At 41.6% G+C, this 19,432-nt stretch overlaps 1 protein-coding gene across 1 annotated transcript in view; it reads right to left on the bottom strand.

The window, feature by feature from the left end:
• Nucleotides 1–545: 545 nt before the first annotated feature.
• The window catches only part of LOC109463046 (regulator of nonsense transcripts 1-like), a 22,221-nt gene continuing 3,334 nt past the window's right edge, over nucleotides 546–19,432 (bottom strand). Inside the window, exons 2-24 of the mRNA XM_019759738.1 lie at nucleotides 15,647–15,789; nucleotides 14,771–14,860; nucleotides 14,089–14,256; nucleotides 13,524–13,704; nucleotides 13,245–13,406; nucleotides 12,894–13,067; nucleotides 12,348–12,466; nucleotides 11,998–12,205; nucleotides 11,411–11,646; nucleotides 10,268–10,382; nucleotides 8,809–8,952; nucleotides 8,283–8,496; nucleotides 7,887–8,004; nucleotides 7,608–7,764; nucleotides 7,128–7,270; nucleotides 6,952–6,994; nucleotides 6,684–6,741; nucleotides 6,354–6,518; nucleotides 5,753–5,914; nucleotides 5,373–5,479; nucleotides 5,107–5,229; nucleotides 4,648–4,759; nucleotides 546–4,363 (exon numbers count right to left, since the gene is read on the bottom strand). Of these exons, the coding sequence (XP_019615297.1) occupies nucleotides 4,649–4,759; nucleotides 5,107–5,229; nucleotides 5,373–5,479; nucleotides 5,753–5,914; nucleotides 6,354–6,518; nucleotides 6,684–6,741; nucleotides 6,952–6,994; nucleotides 7,128–7,270; nucleotides 7,608–7,764; nucleotides 7,887–8,004; nucleotides 8,283–8,496; nucleotides 8,809–8,952; nucleotides 10,268–10,382; nucleotides 11,411–11,646; nucleotides 11,998–12,205; nucleotides 12,348–12,466; nucleotides 12,894–13,067; nucleotides 13,245–13,406; nucleotides 13,524–13,704; nucleotides 14,089–14,256; nucleotides 14,771–14,860; nucleotides 15,647–15,789 (3,141 nt within the window). The 3' untranslated portion in view covers nucleotides 546–4,363; nucleotide 4,648. The remainder of the gene's footprint in view (nucleotides 4,364–4,647; nucleotides 4,760–5,106; nucleotides 5,230–5,372; nucleotides 5,480–5,752; nucleotides 5,915–6,353; nucleotides 6,519–6,683; nucleotides 6,742–6,951; nucleotides 6,995–7,127; nucleotides 7,271–7,607; nucleotides 7,765–7,886; nucleotides 8,005–8,282; nucleotides 8,497–8,808; nucleotides 8,953–10,267; nucleotides 10,383–11,410; nucleotides 11,647–11,997; nucleotides 12,206–12,347; nucleotides 12,467–12,893; nucleotides 13,068–13,244; nucleotides 13,407–13,523; nucleotides 13,705–14,088; nucleotides 14,257–14,770; nucleotides 14,861–15,646; nucleotides 15,790–19,432) is intronic.

Genomic DNA, 19,432 nt, shown 5'->3' with positions numbered 1-19,432 from the left:
TTTTGATGATGAATAAAAGACTTCTTGCTTGTTACACTGTGTCACCTCATTCAATTTGTGTCCTAACATTTGCCGTCTCTTAGTATATTTCTAATCTAGGCATCTTGTTTTCTAGGGCCTTTCTTGTTTTTTTTCGCCCTCTCGCATTAGATTTAGGGTCTCCAAAGGACGTCATCCATAAAATTTACTTGGTGTGGCCTTATAATACAACCGAACTTGAGAAAGGGGGGATACAAAAAGTTACCCGGAGGGGAAATATTTTGTAACTACTGTATGTCAAAAGCGATGGATGACAAAATACATTTTATCTTTTCAGGGAAGAAAAGAGCTATTTAAAGAAGCCACTAAAACTTACCAAAGCTTCCAAACGTTTACTGATGAAAACTACAACCCTGTTAACCTCTCAAAACCCACTCATTGTAGAAAACGTGGGACAATTTGTCTTCCTCAGCTTCCAAAAAAGAGCGTGTAGCCTGTTTGAGTCATTTTTAGAAATACATGAACGTACTACGAACTGACATGGTACAATCAACAACTATGACAAATAAGTTTTCATGCAATTTAATCTTTATTGCCATCTTACAAACAACCAAGGACAAAAGTGAGTCAGACATGGCAGAACAAAAACAGAACCCATTACTACAATCTCAAGGTGACATCCTTTGTACAAAATGATCCCCGGCTGATTACTCCATATTGTCAAGCAAATTGCAAAATCATGTGACAATAAAATTGATGTGATAACAAATATTTATCCCAAACCACGTAATGGTGCACACTTTACTTTTGTGAAACAAAACTAGGTATACTATGTATGCTGGTTAATGTAGTTCAACCAAACACACGAATTCACCCAGCAGATGTGAGGAACTTTAAGAACGGTAAAACCACTATGTGCCAACACTCCTTATGTTCTGGCACCTCAACCTACTAGTACATGTATGTTCCAGCAACCTATCACCCTATCCCGAACCCTTTGTGGAGACATACATGTAGGAGTGTCAGAACATGTGGCTTTCCCTTTCTGAGCATGCTGATGCTGAATCCTTCTTCTTTTTTTAACATAAAATTCCTGAACCCACCACAATTATTTATTGTTATTAGTAAAAAAAACTGTTTTCGGTTATGCAGCCAGGAAAAAATCCAGTAAGATAATCAGTTAGCTAATTTCCCAAAAGATATTTCACAACAAGAGTCCACATCTTTCTGGCTTGTGACTCTTGGCTTTGCTTCCAACATTGTTCACTTGTAGCATGGGAACATCCATATATTATACATGTGATAAAACCATATGGACACACAGATGTATGTATAGTGCAGGTGAACTACATGTATATTCTCCAAACTCCAAACATGATAATACAGCAAAATTTGGGACAAAAATGCCACCATATAAAAATGTGAAAGTCCTACATGCATGATAAAGTTGATTTCTTGTGTCCCGTTTTATAACTTCTTGCCACATCTGTACATGACAATGATGAAATGTTTAGCCACTAGATGTCTGTTTGGTATCACATTGTAACAAAGACATGCATGTATCAGAAGAGATGAAAACTACAAATACATGTATCTGTACCTGTGCCATAATGAAGCATACAAATTATACTCTTGCACATACATTAATACACAAAGTTTTTTTTTATATTTAGTTATTCCCATTCTTGTTTGGTCGATCATGAATGGTCAATTCAGGATGTTACGCAAGCTATGTAGCCATTGCCTATTTCCTTCGGGCATAATGTCTTAATTAAACAATCACACAAAGTTCCCTAAAGCAGAAAAAAACAGATTCTCTCTAACCAGACCCAGATCTAAATACCTGCATTAAACTGTATCATTCCTGGTAAGGACACTTGAATACATGTACAAAGTACGGTGTGCATGGCTGAAAGAAATATACATGTATGGCATGGTACAGCAGGAGTGGAAGGGTATGCCCCCATGGCCATATGGGGTTTCTGTGATACTCATAGGCTAAGTTTATATGGTAATCAACTTATTTAATACTCAACAGAAAATTACTCTGAGAAAGGCAATGCATGCCACTAGGATGTTCTAGTTGAGGAAGCATTAACTTTACACTATGTGCAACTAATAACACCATTACCAACATGACTGGCTTGAATGCATGCTACATGGAGCCCAGCTGCCACAGTACTGCCACAGTACAGACTGTTCTGAAGTAGGAACCAGGCTACTGACATGTATCATGCTACGCTGTCTGCTTGTTATGTAAGAGTGCAGGTTGCACAGTCCTACACTATATGTAAGTCACCTTTACAGATAAATCTATGCGACACATCTTCAAGACCACGAAAACTAAATTGATAATAGCACTACGTTCTACACAAAAAAGCAATGAAAACCATTCCTAATGTTTACAAAGTTTTTGTTTAATTGTCGTAGGTTGCTCCAGATAGGTTAAAGCCTACGTGCAGGGTACCTAAGGATTCTAGTACTTAGAGGACCTAAGTTGATTAATACAATCAGTTCCTTTGAGCTTGGTTGTACATGCACTAGCACTACACAAAACACATCAGCAATGCAGCTGGTTACAAAACATGGAGTCTAGACAATGTCCACCACCATGACATAGGAGTAAACCAAACAGAATATCTGTCTGCCAGATCCATCTTACAGTGAACACAACATGACAGCAAGGTTTCTAACTGATTGAGAAACAAGCAATGAAGAAGAAAGATATGGAACTTAGACATAAGATTTAACTGCTGTGCAGTTTATAATACCCAGAGTAGGGGGGCCAGTATACCATTTAATTCTCACAGTTCCTAATTCACCACAGCTATTGGGAGATTTGAGAATGGTATTCTATAACATTCGCCTTCCTGCTGTCACGCCTAATTCATTCTTTTTCAGGGACAGATCTTACTGTGACAGGAAAACCATTTCTCGGTCAGGTTTACGTGCTTACAATTATCTTCATGAAGTAATTATGTAAGATTTGATTGTTTGAAATGTGTAATGCATAACACACATGCATGCATTACAAATCTGAGGTAATTGGACATGTGTGGATGTCTGGGTCTTCCAATTGACCGTCTTGAAACACACGGTGCTAATTGGTGATCTGCTCAGACCAGGTAGTGCAGTCTCATGGCAGTATGTACATGTAGGGATTGTTGTTAATCATGTACATGTCACGGCTTCTGCTGTGCACACAGGTTATGGTGGTGGTGTGTCATCACAGTCAGGTGCTTGGTTTCTTTACTCGCACATGGATCTCACATGACAGCATGGGAGCCTACATGTGATTTGTAGTGGTAAAGAATATTTTGAGCTGATTCCCTTGTGAGCTGTTAGTGCTGTATACCATCTCCCAATCTGGCCAACAGTATGCCATGAGCTCCAGATATCGATATGGAAACAGGATCTTCTGTTTGAAGCCTCTTGAGGGTTTGATGTTGTAAACCCTGTGCCGAAGGCTGTCCTCCCTGCCTGGGTGTTTCCCCTGCCTTGCTGCTGTTTGCTCTGGTTTGGTCCAGCTGCAGCCTCCTCACCCACACCAGGCTTGGATCACATCTGGACGTGGTGGGTTTTGTTAGGATCAGCTCATGCCTGTTGTAAGCAACAACATGTTGCTAAGCTTCGAGCTTTCTCTGTGTATTTTGGCACGTAACCGGTTACCCCGTGCTGTGTTCTGTCCTCCTCAATCCTGACACACTCAGGTCTTATAACAGTGTCATTGGGTTATCCTCTATCTTTACCCGTGGCCCCCCTACATTCTGGAACACCCTCTCTTTCAGTACTCAGCCCTGTATGGCATAGATCATCGCCATACCCCAACAGACACACGACACTGCTGCCTTCACAGGGAAGGAACGGTTTCTCCCCTATGGAAAGTTGTTTTACTAAAAGGCAAAGAAACAGCCTACGATCAGTGAATGGTACAAGAACTTACAAGACTCTTTCATACTTCAAAGATATGTTCAGTTCATTGTCTTCTCAGGTCCTGCTTGGCATTGTTGTACACATGGGGACTACCCGTTTGTTTACACCTTACTCCTTACATTTCCAGCTTGACTTGACTTGACTTGACAATATCTTTAAAGCTACACATTTTTTAAAAGTTACACTGCCCAAAGCAGGTATCATTATCCCTCCTGAACAATTCTTTAAGGCATGAAAGCTCTGTTATTAGCCAATAGGAAAGGGTTTAACATCAAGTGGTTCTGGTCATTGCTCTGACAGTCACATGGTCCACTGTGATGTAACATTGGTTGTGTTTGGCTGTGGGTATGTCCATGCCCATGCTGTGTGGGCGGTGACACCCCTCCTCTAGCCGCCACTCCTCCCCCTCATCTCAGGAGGTCTCCTCTCCGTCCTGATCCTCTGCTTACTCCTAGCAGAAACACAACAGTTTCAGTGTTAGTCTTAATATTAGAACTAGAACTACATGTACAATGTATTGTCCCTATATATTCCAACATTCCTTTTGAACTATACAGTTTCCATAGTTATTTGTACCAGTCCCCTATGGTCAAATAACGCCAGGTCAACATTGTGTGTGACAAGTCTTATGTGAATGGTTCTCCAGAGTGAGATGCAAGTGGCCTGGAACTCACAAGGTTCTTGATGCATAGTAACTTGAAACAATCAGGATGATGCATTTAGGTTTAGACAAACCTCAATACTGGGAGAATCCTGCGTGTTGGTATGCCCTGTCCCCCTGGTAAGTGGAGTCTTGTGACAAGACAGCATCTGCCTGGGACTTGAACTCATCGCCCAGGTAGCTATCCTGTTAACGTCACACAACAGAGGTACCATTAGTTGCTGTTACAATAAACAATCAATCTGGATTCTGGGCTTTTCTGCTAATTTATCGTTCTACCTTTTCAGCAGTTTCACACCTTACATGAAGCTGAACAACAAAACAATTATTGACAACATTCATAACCCTCACAGTGCCTAGCTGAATAATTTGACAAAAAATCTTCAAAATATGAAGAAGGAAGTACTCAGTATTTCATAACTTAAGCCAATTACTTTGAAACACATGGTTGTTGATAGCATATTTTACTAACAAACACCAAAAAAGCAATCTGTCCACCTATGAAGAGGAACAACAAAGAACGTCCAGGTTACCTGGGAGAGTTCGGGCTGGGACAGGCCCGGCTGGGACAGGCCAGACTGACCCATCTGGGACGGCTGGGACATGGACAGGTGACCCTGGGTCAGGGGACCCTGGGAGAACGGCTGGGAGGCATCCTGAGAGGAAACAGGTTTTACACTCACGTACATATTCTCAAGAATACTTTCTGCTCATTCTGAAATCTAGTGCATCCAAACAGCAGGTATAATCTGTTTAAACGAGTGCTAGTGTGATGACAGTGTAAGGTGAAGTTGCTCACCTGACTGGACTGACTCTGCATGGAGTTGTAGCTGTTGTAGGTGTTCTTCTGCTGACGCTGGCCACGCCCACCCTTCCTGTTGGGCCCACGACTTACAGGTGGTCTCCCTGGAAAAAATAGGTCAGGTATACTATACATGTCTACATGTCCAACATCGCATCCTTTTATTAAGACTAAGAGGCAAAGACTGAAAAATATCATGGCAAACCAGTGATAGCTTCTTGCTGTTAAGCCATAAACAAATGATACCATGCCACAGAAACCATTGTGGAGAAAGCTAGTCCAAACAACATACAGCTCCTAAACACTGCAAATTCCAAGGCACCCTTTCCTGTGAGTTTATCTTGTTAAAGCTTGATGCTACAGCAGTACTGACTAACCTGGGACACCCTGCCCATAGTAAGGTCCAGGCGGGTGAGCTGGAGGCATGAACATCCCCACAGGGATGGGTAGAGCCATGCCTGCTGCCTGCGAGTGTTCACTGCTGATCATACTCATCTGGTCGTGTGGGCGGTAGTAGTCATTACTGCCATACCCTGGGCCTGGAGAGGTTACACACAGACATGTACAACATACACATTACAGTGTGTTGAAGGTCATATCCACCTTCATCAGCTGTTCAACATGGCTTCCTGACTGAAAGAAGATCTCATCTACTTTCAACGCTCTATCAGTCTCACCTACTTTTAATGCTCTCTCAATGTAACATGTATGTCACCACATGTAAGTTACATACACAGTATATTGCATTCATTGGCTGAAGGAAGCTACTCATGACCAACAGGAGAATATTGCCCTCACATAACTACATACTGCTAACACAGCACAGGTACATGTGTACGTTGAATGGGCTATATAGGTAAAATGTTGAAAGGAAGGCAGGAAGGGTCAATATCAGGATAAATTACAGTATTACAACAACAAACCATCGCAAGACTGAATTCATTACACAAAATAAGAATAAACCATGAGAAGACTGACCTCCATTGAATGCCCCTGACCTGTCGTATGCCCCCCCAGGGATGAGAGCTTCCCGAGCGTCCCACATGGTGGTGGACATGAAACGCCCTCCCGGGTTGGTCGGGTTCACCAGCTTACGGGGCTTGCTGAACTGAACCATGCTCTCCTTCAAGTTGTTCAGGGGGCCTACAAAACAGTGCAGGACAATTTGTTAAAACAAGTTGCGATGGCAGGTACCCGCAGTGGTAATGATACAGCACAGGATAGAAGGTTCTTCCTGACTGGTTTGTACAAGACATTGGGAATCCGTAACAACAAAACAGCGTCCACAAACATAACACCAGCACGTACCTTCTACCAGCACCTTCTGTTCCTTGTAATCCACCAGCAGGTTATTCCACAGAGGTTGCTACAGGGGAAAAAGATGACATCCAATGAGATATATATCATTACTACATTTGTACATGGAGGAACCGATAGGCACCACCCATCATTAACAAGTCATGATGTAATGATGTAATTAGTAATTAGTGACATTTTCTACAAACAATGCACATTTAAATTTGGAGGTTGATGAAGTTGTCTGTATTTAAAATTATCATCAATGTTGTTTCCTTACCTTGGACAAGACTTTTGGGTTCCCAACAATGATGATGCCATACCTGAAATAATATACAAAATAGTCTGCTTAAACAAGACATGTACACACAAAACCTCAACTGTAAATAAATCTTTTTCTGACAATCTGTATCAAGACTTGCTGAATTGCTCATTTCAAAGGCCTCCTGCTCTCACCTGGCTCTCGTCAGGGCGACGTTGAGTCGGCGAGGGTCGTTCAGGAAGCCGATGCCCTGGTGCTCGTTGGCTCTCACACAGGACAGGATGATGAAGTCCTTCTCTCGTCCCTGGAATGCATCCACACTCGCCACCTCCACTTCCTGGGGACAACAGTCATCAACTATCACACATGCATCATCTAGTTTTGCTGACGTACTCATATCACACTTCTCAATGGAAAGTCCAGCAAAATTAATCATGTCTTTACATATGTAATTCAGCACTATCTCCAGCTCTAAACTTTTGCCAACCTCTCAATTTGATGGAGCAAGGCTCCCTGTCAAAGCCATCTCTCCTATGAAAATTACTACCAATATCTACATTATACATTGTAATCCATTTTACAGGGCAAATTTCATATGGCTGCATACTAACTCTGTCAGATACACTCTCCTCCACAACAGACAACCTGATGGCTATAAGGCAGGAGAAACTGACCATGTACAACTTGGTATGCAGCTGCCCGCCAAACTGCATGTATTGCACCACAAATGCCCTTTGACCCTCGTACGGTGTGATGATGCCGATCTGGTCTGGCTTAACCCCTGCCCGTAGGAACTTGGTGGTGATCTTTTCCACATTGGAGGCCTCAGTCCTGGAAAAAGGACAAAGGAATTACTAAGATTCAAGAGTAGTTAAGTAATTAGATAATTATACGGTTGACTGACAATGAGTAATTGGTAAAGTGACTAAGTCAGTCAGTGACTGAAGTCTCACCTGTTGAGGTAGGATGTTCCTGAGCTGGCGATTTCCTCTTGTCCGCTGGTGGCATAGAAGAACATGGGCTTATCAGGCTGTGGCCAGGGGAAGTCTAACCCTTTCTTGGTGCGTTCAGCTGCAAGGCAAAGAACAAGACTGGTCTGTATCAAAGAGTTCATCATTCTAAGAATGGTGTTTCCTTCAAATTTTTAGATCGGAGCCAAATTGAAAGCTCCACATTGTCATACCCATCATGTGCTAGAATTTGCTTTTGAAAACATAAATTGCATAATTGTTAATGCTGCTTTCTGGACCCTCCAATTCTATGCTTTGTTGCTCGTTGGGAAAAATTGTTCTTCCTGCTTTCACTATTCTATCACCAGTCCTTGCAGCACATTCCTTGCCATGACTTACCAGCAGTCACCCCATTCTGCAGTGACCCTTCGTAGAAAATGTTGGATGGGAAGGCGCTGAGAGCAGGGTGCATACGGTACTGCACCTGCAGCCTGATTGGTCGGATGCCCAGGACGACTAGCCGTTCAAACAGGGACTGCGACAGTCCGGCCCGCGCCGCCTTTTTACACATCACCACAGGGCCCAGCTGGCAGTGATCTCCTACTAGGATCAGCTGGAACATTTCAAAATGTCATCATTAGACTTGCATATCTTTCATGGCCTGCTAAAGTATTGTCATTAAGCAAAAAAGGCATCTTTCTCATAAAAAATATACTTCAACAATTATTATCAAAAAAAATCTGAGAGAAAAAATGTTGTAAGCTGTATACATTAATGCAGCAATAACTGACAAGCTAGAAATGAATGGCCTGTAATTGTTGTATATCAGTTTCAGCACATGTATCTGGTATACATGTATATAGATTAGCTATGTCTGGTATAGCTAATCAGCCCCCATGTACTGCCAATGTTAATGCAGTCATACCTGCTTGCAGCCCAGGATGATGGGCACCATGCACTCCGGCTCCGTGGCCTGGGTGCTCTCATCCACCAGGACTGTGCGGAACTGGAACTTCTGCAGACGGGGGTCGCCTGCTCCCACACAGGTGCAGCAGATCACGTCTGCATGCTGAAACAACACAACATCGTCAGCAGTGGTCGAAATACTTTTTTTCAGTGCTCTGCAATATTGCAGAAGAGTCAAAATTTCGTCCTGCAATTTGGAAATACTTTCTGCAAATACACAATCCCCCATATTACAACCTTCTGAAACCAATAATGCCTATTTTTACATCATATATATATAATGGTATAGCTTTGTAAATCTGTAGCATTACTGAAATTCTTCAAAATATCACTCTTTTAAATATGTTCGGACCGTAAAATTTTATCGGTCCGGTCCACAAAAACCGAAACGTCGGTGGACCGGTTTTTTTGACCAGAACAAAAATCCATATTTGTTGTTACTGAATAACTGATGATCACTACATACAAAGAAGCCTGCCAGGAAAATGAAAATCCAGCCTTCAAATAAAAGAAGTTTACCTTAGTCTCCGTCTCTCTCATTTTGCAACAATATTTTCCCGTATTTTGGTACCGATAGTCATCTAGAAATCATAAAGGACAAGTCTACGGGCCGTGCTTGGTTCGGATCGAGCCGAAAATCACTGATTTTACACCATATGGTCACAACTGTGATGCACGTAAATTTTCACTCGAAATGAGAAATTACCGCCCAACAAAACGGACCATTAGGTTCCCAGTGCTGTATTTCTCTTTTGTTCATGGGATCAACTTGTTTTCTTTGCTTGAATCGTGCAAAATACCAAGGAAAAACATCGAAATTTCGGCAAATTAACGCCGAGGCGAGTGTGGTTTTTCGGAGGAGCCATGTTTCCTTTGCCGTGTTGCCTGCTGGGAAATGCTCAGCGAAAACTGCCGAAAATTGCCGAGGCAGTTGTCGGGTCCTCCTGGGAGACGAAATCTAACATCGGAAAATGGCGAGTGCCCATATTTCGTTATCGTCGCCTTTCGTCGCCTTGTCAAAATCGTTCAACTTTGACCCCAAATTTCCTTATATGGGACCATTACAGTCTGCTGGAAAACGCCGGCAGGTTCGTGCGGCGCAGGTTTTCGATCTATTCACAGCGCCACTGCTTTGCTAATTGAAAACTATTAAATCCGAAGCCTATTTTTTCCTTCTGCAAAATTGCAGATTGTAAGATTTTTTCTTCTGCAATCTTGAAAATCTATCTGCAAATTGCAGACTGCAGACGGGTATTTCGAACACTGGTCAGTATTCAACAACTACAATGTATAGCTTATGTACAGGTAGTTTTCTGTACACTTCATAGTCAGCTATAACCTATTATAGATATCACAGCTTGACATGAAGACTGACAACGTAAACCAGCAAAATATGCAACACAAGTGATGGAACAGACCTGTAGGAGTTCACGTTCTGCATTACGCTTGAGTGTCCGGTACCGTTTCTCGTCAGCTGATGAAAGCTCCCCAGTCTCATCCTTCAGCTGCTGCAGCTTCTGCAGTTCAGGTAGGCTGCGTGGGATCAAGATCAGACAGTCAAACAAAAATTCTGTCATGCCCTGCATGTAGTGAATGGCATGCTTTGAACTTTTTACACTGCAGGTTTTGTGTAGCCTGGGTACCATCCCCAGTAGTATATTCGCAAACTCTATAACTGGGTCTGGACTTGCACACATATAAAACGATTGGTCATGACGTCACGTAATGAGCTAGCCCGAGCAGCGGGGCTTCATTTGATTGGCTGAGCCTCAGAGGCGACGGCCAATGGCGCACCTGCATTATTCAAGTGATGTTTGTTGTTTTGTAAACACAGATCTTCGCGCGAGTGTTCCTTTTCTCGGTGCGTTCTTTTTTTTTACCGGTAGGACGCCCAAGACATCACGAACGAAATTATTCAATGCATCTTTTTGCTCATTTTTGAGCGACGATATTCCGTCTAAATCGTCCTAAACGGACGTGATTGCAAGGTCAACATCAACCTCCGTGAGCTGAGCGGCTTGTGCGTCAGCCATGTTGGTGATTTATCGCGGAAAGACTGACTACGGCTATATCATGTGCGCTTTAGCGTTCGGTTCGCCGTCGGACATGTTGATGATAAGGCGTTCGGACGTTCGAACGGACGCTAACGTCGCCGTTCGGACATCCGAACAGCCCTTACCTAATATGTACACACCCAAAAAAGGGCTTAGACGAGTAGGACCAATCAGCGCGCTCGTTCAAAATCTGAACGAATATTTAGACTCCAGACGCTACATATGTGTGCAAGTCCAGACCCAGTTATAGAGTTTGCGAATATACTACTGGGGATGGTACCCAGGCTAGGTTTTGTGAACATCAAAGGAGGTAGATCTACACATTCAAATCTTAAGTACAAATGTACAATTATTGAAGTCTCAGCTTTCATAATGTAATAGGCAACAAATTGAAAAATGGGGCCCTCAAATCCTCTTGACTATGGTTTAGTCTACAAAATCAGCCAAATAGAGCTTTGTCTAGATTGAATAAAGGCAAAAACAAACAAGTACATGTTGAGTTCTGACCTCTCCATGTTGCGGATCTGGTTGTGGAGTGCGAGGAATGACACTGGGGAGTCGATCGCCTCTCTGCTCTTGGCACACAGACGCACGACCTTTAACCCCGTCCTGTGGATCTTCTCGGTCAGCTGGTCCACGGCGATGTTGCTGGGCGCACAGACCAGGATCTGGCCGTTGTTCTGCTTGGCCAGGTGGTACACGATGGAGGCTGACGTCACTGTCTTCCCTGTACCAGGGGGACCCTGCAGAAAAACCCAGCAGGTCAGTCTCTAAAGTTCTCACTTGCAGGAACAGAGACCTTCTTGCAGTTACACAGTAAACAAAACAATTACAGTTTATCGTGATATCCATTAGTTGAAAAAGCAACTTATCTTACTGGATTCCAAAACATAACATTAAAGCGACAACATTACACTGCTGTACAACATAAATAAAAGAATTACTAATTATAATACATTGATTTGCTCTCACTTGAGTTACAGTGATTTGGTCTACATTGTTTTTGCATAGAAATACTTAGTGAGAATACTTAATGAAAAAGAAATAGTTCTTAATAAAAAAATTCCACCATTACATAGTGTTCCATAAGTTACCTGAATGAGGCTAAGAGGCCTCTGTAAGACAGTTTTGACAGCGTAGACTTGTGAATGGTTGAGCTCAGGCAGCCCTGGAGCTGAGAAACGTTTGGGCAGCTGAGTTTTCATCACCACATCCTCCACCTCATGACCAAGCAGCTTGTGGTAGATGTACCCTGACACTGACGTCTCATCTACTGCAAATGTCTTCATGGCAGCCTGCATTCTGTAGTGTGAAGGACAACAAAAATTGAAAAGTAATGTAAAGATTTCAACTTTCAATTCTTACAATTCTATAGAAAGATGTTTGGTTATCCCTAAGCCAAACCTTGAAATGAGAACTGAGTAAACTGATGTAGACACAGCACCTGTCAAAGGAGGTTGACTTCCAGACAAAGTCGATGGCAAAGTTGTGGGTCAGATCAACAGGTGCTCCAGCATTGCTGCGCAGCTCGATACACACATCTTCTGTGTAGTTATCTGGAACCTAGAAGACATAACATACACTGTGAGCAATATAGCAACATCTGTTAGGAGCACAGACCAACAGAACAAGATTTTTAAAAATATCCACCAAAGCTCCTACTTACTTCAGCATGCAAAATGACAAAACAGCACTTAGGGACTTGAATGGGTAGCTGACTAATTCAATCAGAATCAATTTTGTATCTTAGATACGAATACTCTTATGGTTCAGCGGTTTACAAAAAGGACTGTGCTGAGTAAACAGAAATTTGCCAACTGTAAATCTCAAAATATTGGAAGTGTTTTTAAGTTTGTGAATTTCACAGTGAAAATCACTACACCTGCAAACATTTGCTCTGTCTTCCACAATTACTACCAGTGCTGCAAAAGGTGGCACAAACTCTTGCACAAAATCCAAGTACGGGGAACTTAAAATGACTTGACTGTACCTTGACGACATGTCCAACCTCCTTCCACTTCGGCCCCAGCTCTCCTTCATACCTGATGCGGAGTTCGTCTCCAGGCATGAGCCGCATGTCACTGTCAGTCTTGGGCATGGTGAAGTACGCCAGCCGCTTCTTGTTCAGACCCAGGTCCCAGCGGACTGTTATGTTGGAGTGGGTCTAAGGAAAAATAAAAGGGAAGACTTGGCTCAATACAGATCAAATGTTGCCCAGTGATTGTTTTCAGTAGAAGCAACCTCTAGGCAGTATAGAGTAAATTCTCATGTATAGTCATGCTTTCTCTAGGATGTTTTTCTGTTAGAAAGCTAATTTTTTGCATGGTGCATGATCCTGTACCTGAGACTCCTTCAGTTTCCTGTCGTAGTCAGCCTCCAGCTTGACCAGAGGGCCCAGGATGTTCTGGTACTGGTAGGCGTCCTCGTATCGCAGAAGCACGGCCTGGGGCTCCTCATCTACGCCGGGCTTCTCCAGGTCCTCCAGGGTGGCATTAGGGTTTTCCTGTTAGGTATACAAGTAAGTACATCATGACCAATGCAATCAGAGATGGCAGATTCGTTATGGGAGGAAGTATTCTGCATTTGTTGGCAAATGTTGCTAGTGTTCTTAGTTCTATACCTTCCAGATCTCCTCCAGCTTGTTGATCTGCTGTGCCGTGATCTGGCGAGCCCGCAGCTGCTCGTGCTCCGACGGCACCTTGACCAGCCAGGGCAGGAAGCAGCGGTCCTGGATCAGGGGCTGCCACTGGGTCTGGTCCCAGTTCATGTCCTTCAGGTTGGACTGGGTCGCACATGGTTGCCTGTGGTTACAAAGGGGGTTGTCATAGAATTCGAAATAAGTCTTTCACAAAACCATGTCATTCAGTACCAATCTGCTCTGAAACCTTCTATTTCAACACACATATACTGTAAATCACAATTTTTCTGCGGTACTTTTTATATTCACAGTTTTCGTGGCCACTTCTGAACTGTGAACTTATCATTACCGTGAACAAATAATTCGCCAACTTTTTTTTGCTGCGAATGTACAGTTCTGCAATCTCCATTTTTCTGACTGCCAACCTTTGCTCCGCAAACATAAAGTGATTTACAGTTACTGTATTGCTTCCCCGCAAATATTAAACCAACAACGAAGTCAAGCCCTAACAGAAGAATAACAGACTGCTTGTTGAAACGGGACTTACCGACACAGAAGCACCACGACTGAGTCAGCCTTGGCGGGGATGAAGCCCAGCAGGAAGACGTTCCGACAGCCACAGTTGTAACACTCCAGCACCGTCTCTCCCAGGGCACCGTCCTTGTGCAGGGTCACCTCTTTGTGCTTGGCCCTCACCAGGTGGTTGATGATGTGGCTTAAACATAATCATATACACATCTCAACTTGACGAAACTTTCAAACTTTCATTTTGATTCAACTAGATAGATTCCATCCTATACATACTTCAAACAAAATATTTACTACTATATCCTTCTTAGTTTAACAACATGGATCATTCAGGCAATATGTTCTCACTTCTGTGATATAGTGCATCTTCTGTCCAAATTGTTTGGCCAAGGTCCAAAATACTAGTAGTACATGTACTACCTAGTGCAAGAAAAATTGGAGATGTGCAGGTAATTTGAATGTACAGTCTATACCTGAGCCTAACTTGCATCAGCCCAGGTAAGGGGTACATAAATGTAGGTGTTACCGCCTGTGAAATGCTAAATATAGAACCGAAATGGTGTTGTTACAGTTCCCACTTTGATCCATGCTCCAAAAAGAAAATCTAATTTTCCAGCAGAGCGGTGCAGGTAAGATTTGTCTGGTGCTGCTGCAGCAGGAAGAGCCTATTTCAATTTGGAGGCAGCCCTGATTGGCCCTACCTGCCAGATGTGTTTCCACGGCCGTTACAGAACCATTTCTTGCACATCCCACACATCACCACACAGTTGGGGTCGTGGATACCACAAAACCTGCAGGAGGAAGGCACAATCAACATAACATCTCCTTCTTACTGCAAAATAAATCAAGTAACTGGAAACTTCTCTTAATAGAGAACTCTTTAGAGACAAGCACCAATACTTACAGAGACAGTGCTTGAGTGTTACTACTGTGGATGTTGGAATGTCTTTCTCATGTTTTTTTTCTTTAGAGAATGTTTCCAGTTCCTTGATTTATTTTGTATTATATTATATATTTTGCAGGACAAACCTTATTCATTACTGTTGCAACATTTTAGTGTTCAAGGTACATTATACATTGTACATGTGTGTATATGTAGTTACACATTAAATGACTGCAACAGAAATTAGGTTTCCCAGACACACTATTATTTTAATTTTCAACCAGCTAACATTAAGAATGATGAATATGTCATTAACATGTATCTTATACCAGAGCTCGCAAAATTTTCCATAACTGAAGAAAATTGATACATTGTTTCCAGCTTATATTTTGACATTTGACATTTGGGGGTCCAACATGTGCAAAGTCAACTTGCAACCAGAATACAAATTGGGAACGGTACGATAGAAGTATAGGATTTTACAGTGGCTTCTCTCGAATATAGCTGTTACTGTGACAATAGGGAAAAAAACAAGAAAAATCTAATCATTTCTAATATTTGTTTCAACCTACCAACATACCAAATAGCATGAAGATCCATCCATGACTTCTCAAATTATACTGTTCACAAACAGACAGACACACATACCTAAGATTAATTATTGGAACAAATATGTATTACAGAATATACATACTTGCAGGCATGATTTGGCAGGTCCTTGGTGTAGTAAGTGTCCTCCTCTTCTTCTTCCTCAAAGTTGAGTTCTCCCATGGCCTGTGTGGCAGCTCCGATCCCATCGTCCAGACCATTCTGCAGGGAGGCGTCTTGTCCATTCACCTACAGGAAGGCAGGATTCTGATTCAAAGTCTTCCTTCACAATCACATTTCTTCCTAATTGTATGTATTTACTGCTCTGGCTGTGAGAGACATATAGTTTGTATCAGTATAGCAAATGGCTAGCCCTGGGAATGGGACAATAGTCAATACACAAAATACAATGAAACATAACAATTAATCTACTGAATCTACTTAACGATAAAGGTCATAAATATCAGAGAGAAAGGTCAGAGAGGTTAGGCTCAACATTGATTGACAGTATTGATACAGATGCTGTAACAGATTACAAGCTCAAAAATTATGCCAAAATTTTACCAAAAGGGGATCCTCTTTACCCAAGAAGGGTATCATGCCACACACCCCAATCTGACTCAAAATCAAATTAAGCAATCAATGGCGCAAGTCTAAAATAATTATTGAACTGATCTTCTCTTGTGCAATTGGATAACTACAATTATTCCAGCTCCTTTTCCTCTGCTACCACCCCTCACCCTTCCACAGTACCTCAGCCATCTCACCATTACCCTGATGAGGCCACCTGCTACATGTATAGGGGAACTCAAGGCCTTTGGGACGACATACTGCTGACATTCTAATGGTCTCATCCCTGCATCCTCCATTCTTTATACCAAATAGGTTGACAGTTGACAGTATTTTACAGGTTTTTGTGAAGAAATCCTAACTGAGGATAAATGTATTTACCTGCAAACTTAGCTGTTTAAGCAGGTGTGTTATGCTAAAGGTCAGGTGGGCCGCTTGACCAATCCACTACTGGTAATTAACTGTTATATATCTTAAGCAACTTTGGGTCTGATATACATGAAATATAAGTATTGTGCAGGAACATATTACATGTATGTGCCTAAAGCCACCATTCCAATATCCTTCCCCCAACACCCTAGAGACATACTCTTGTACTTTTCATAATCGTATATTTCATGTCATCAAATATCTGTAGGATTAACAGACAGAGAATAAAGATAACTAATCTTCTGTCAATTTCTTCAGTACGAGAATAGGATACTCTATCAGCCCATGTTCTGTACATTTGACTCTTTCTAAAACAATTTCATCATATCCAAAATCTAATCATCTTTTGTTTGGGCACCCATCTGTTTGTTATTTTTATTTTTTTGCCATTCTTTATTTACTAGTAGCAGTTTTTCCTTAGACAGAACTAGGACATGATTGCAATTGTTAATTTAAAAGAATGACATTGTGCATAATGCAGCAAACATACTGCAGTAAAACATATATCACAAATCCCATATCATAATCATAATTTTGTTTTCTGTAACATATAGTGCTGCCAAGATGTGTTTAGGGATCATTTTGGGACAAAAAAATATACAAGCATTCAGGAAGTACCTTGTTTCTGCTTGTATTCTTATTTTGACCAACTGACCATTTATCATGTCAGGAATATGGGATATTGAAATGACTTCAAGCCAAGGATTCAACCTGCAGGTCACATTACAATGTGGAGCACATTTATGCATCACAAGTCCCCAATTAATAGCCTGTCTGACATGTACAAATGTCTGGATGTTAAATATTATAGACAAACCATGAAGCTATGACAAGATCCACCATTAACTATGCACTGATTCGCAATGTAGATATTGTTAGATACAGATGTACATGTAGACACAAGGCTAGTCTAATTTGCTTCATGACAAGTCCAAGCCACTGATGAAGACAGGGCTTGTAATGATGTCATTGAGACATTGTTGTGAAGCTTGTGGCTTAAGAGCATCTCTGTTGCCAACATGAGCATAACGAAAGCTTTACATCCATACTGGCAGTCATTCTGTCAAACTGCACAGCCGATGGTAGATTGTATGCGAAGATTTGGTAATAAAGCGCTCACCTTCCTGGCCATGGTCAGCCTGAGCCATCACTGAGCTCTCATCATCAGCAGGTTATACAATAAGGCCTGAGGAGGCCCCCGCAAAAATGATGGAATTCCCCAGACCTCAACATTGCCAATTCAACTCCTGTTAGCACTCCGCTGCCCTTACAGCGGGACACATGAATCATGCCACTGTCTTCAGGGCAAGGGATCTCAGACAGCCTACATTTGTATATACAAGCTGGGTTAGTCTATGTCTTGACTAGGGGGCCAAATCTACATGTAAAAACTAAACCAAAAAAGGATTTTTTAAGGAATAACTGCTATCTAGGAATGTGATTTAAAACATTTACAAGTAAATACCAAATATATATACCATTTACCTCCCTAACAATGACCTTTGAGTAAAAATTGACCATCTTGATTTTTTTAATCAGACCTTAAGGCCACACCAACTTATTTTGTTGGTTCTCGGATTTTTCAGGAAAAATATGAAACGACTGCAAAAAAATAAATAAATAAAAATAGGACTAGGCATCAAATGATAGCCCCAACTGCTATGATAGGAGCCATGAAGTCAACACACCAGGCTGGTTTGTACTTCAAACAATGAAATTCAAACTTTAAATCAAACCAATGCATTGATAGCTGAACAACGGTAACAACTCTGAAGACAAGGGACTTACAACTGTGTACCAATCCTTAATTTCATAGCTGATTTGCAAAGAAGACAAAAATACATATATTTCCATTAAACTACTCCATATTTTATAGGATATAGAGGGTCAAAATGGACCTAAGTAATAAACATCAAGATAAAGCAAAGCAACGTAACTAAAAAAAATTACTAATGGATTTTCATGATTCTTACTAATTACTTGATGCTTGAAGTTGAACATAGGAATGCAAATCAGTATTACAGTTGCATGCAAAATTATTCAACCCCTCTTGTATTTTGGGGAATTTTGTCAAAATAAGGAAAATTACAACTGTAGAACATGCCTAACTCATATAAGTGATTAACATATAGTTAATTACAATTTAATATCAGAGAAAAAGTCAATATTATTTCATAGTTCATCTGAAATGGCAACTTTAATACAAAAAGCAAGTGGCAAAATTATTCAACCCCTATACAACTCATCAGCTAGGGTTGATTATGGAGAATCACAACTAACATGCCACGTCCAAAAACACTAGTAATGCAATGAGGTAAGATGTGCATGTCCATAGTATTTGTATTATCGTGTAATTTTCCACCAAATGTGTAGTATTACACGCTTTGTGTCATTACTGCTCACATGCCTCTTGCTGGCAAAGTGGTGAAGGCAAGAGAGTTGTCCCAGAGGTTTAAATAGGAGATAGTAGCATTACACAATTAAGGTAATAGATATAAGAGGATATCCAAGTTCTAAATGTTCCCAGAGACACCATTTGGAGCATTATTCGCAAGTTCAAGGCATCTGGTACTGTGGCCACACAGGGAGGTCATGGACGAAAGAAGAATATTTCATCAGCTACAGCAAGATTCCTGAGAAAACAGGTGGACAAAACCTCCAGGCTTACTGCAAAGGACCTGAGACACAACTTGGCTGGAGGGAGAAGTGATGTTTCAGGCGGTACAGCATGCTGCACACTTCATGCTGAAGGGTTCAATACCAGAGCCCCAAGACGCACACCGCTGCTGAAGCCAAGCCACAAGAAAAGTTGCTTCCAGTATGCTGAACCCAGACTGTAAAACCCACAGAACTTTTGGGACACTGTGGCTGATGAAGCAAAACTTGAGTTCTT

The sequence above is a fragment of the Branchiostoma belcheri genome, unplaced genomic scaffold (assembly GCF_001625305.1).
Source record: "Branchiostoma belcheri isolate BF01 breed outbred unplaced genomic scaffold, Haploidv18h27 scaffold121, whole genome shotgun sequence".
NCBI classification, from domain to species: Eukaryota; Metazoa; Chordata; class Leptocardii; order Amphioxiformes; family Branchiostomatidae; genus Branchiostoma; species Branchiostoma belcheri.
This window is presented reverse-complemented; position numbering and strand designations above follow the sequence as displayed.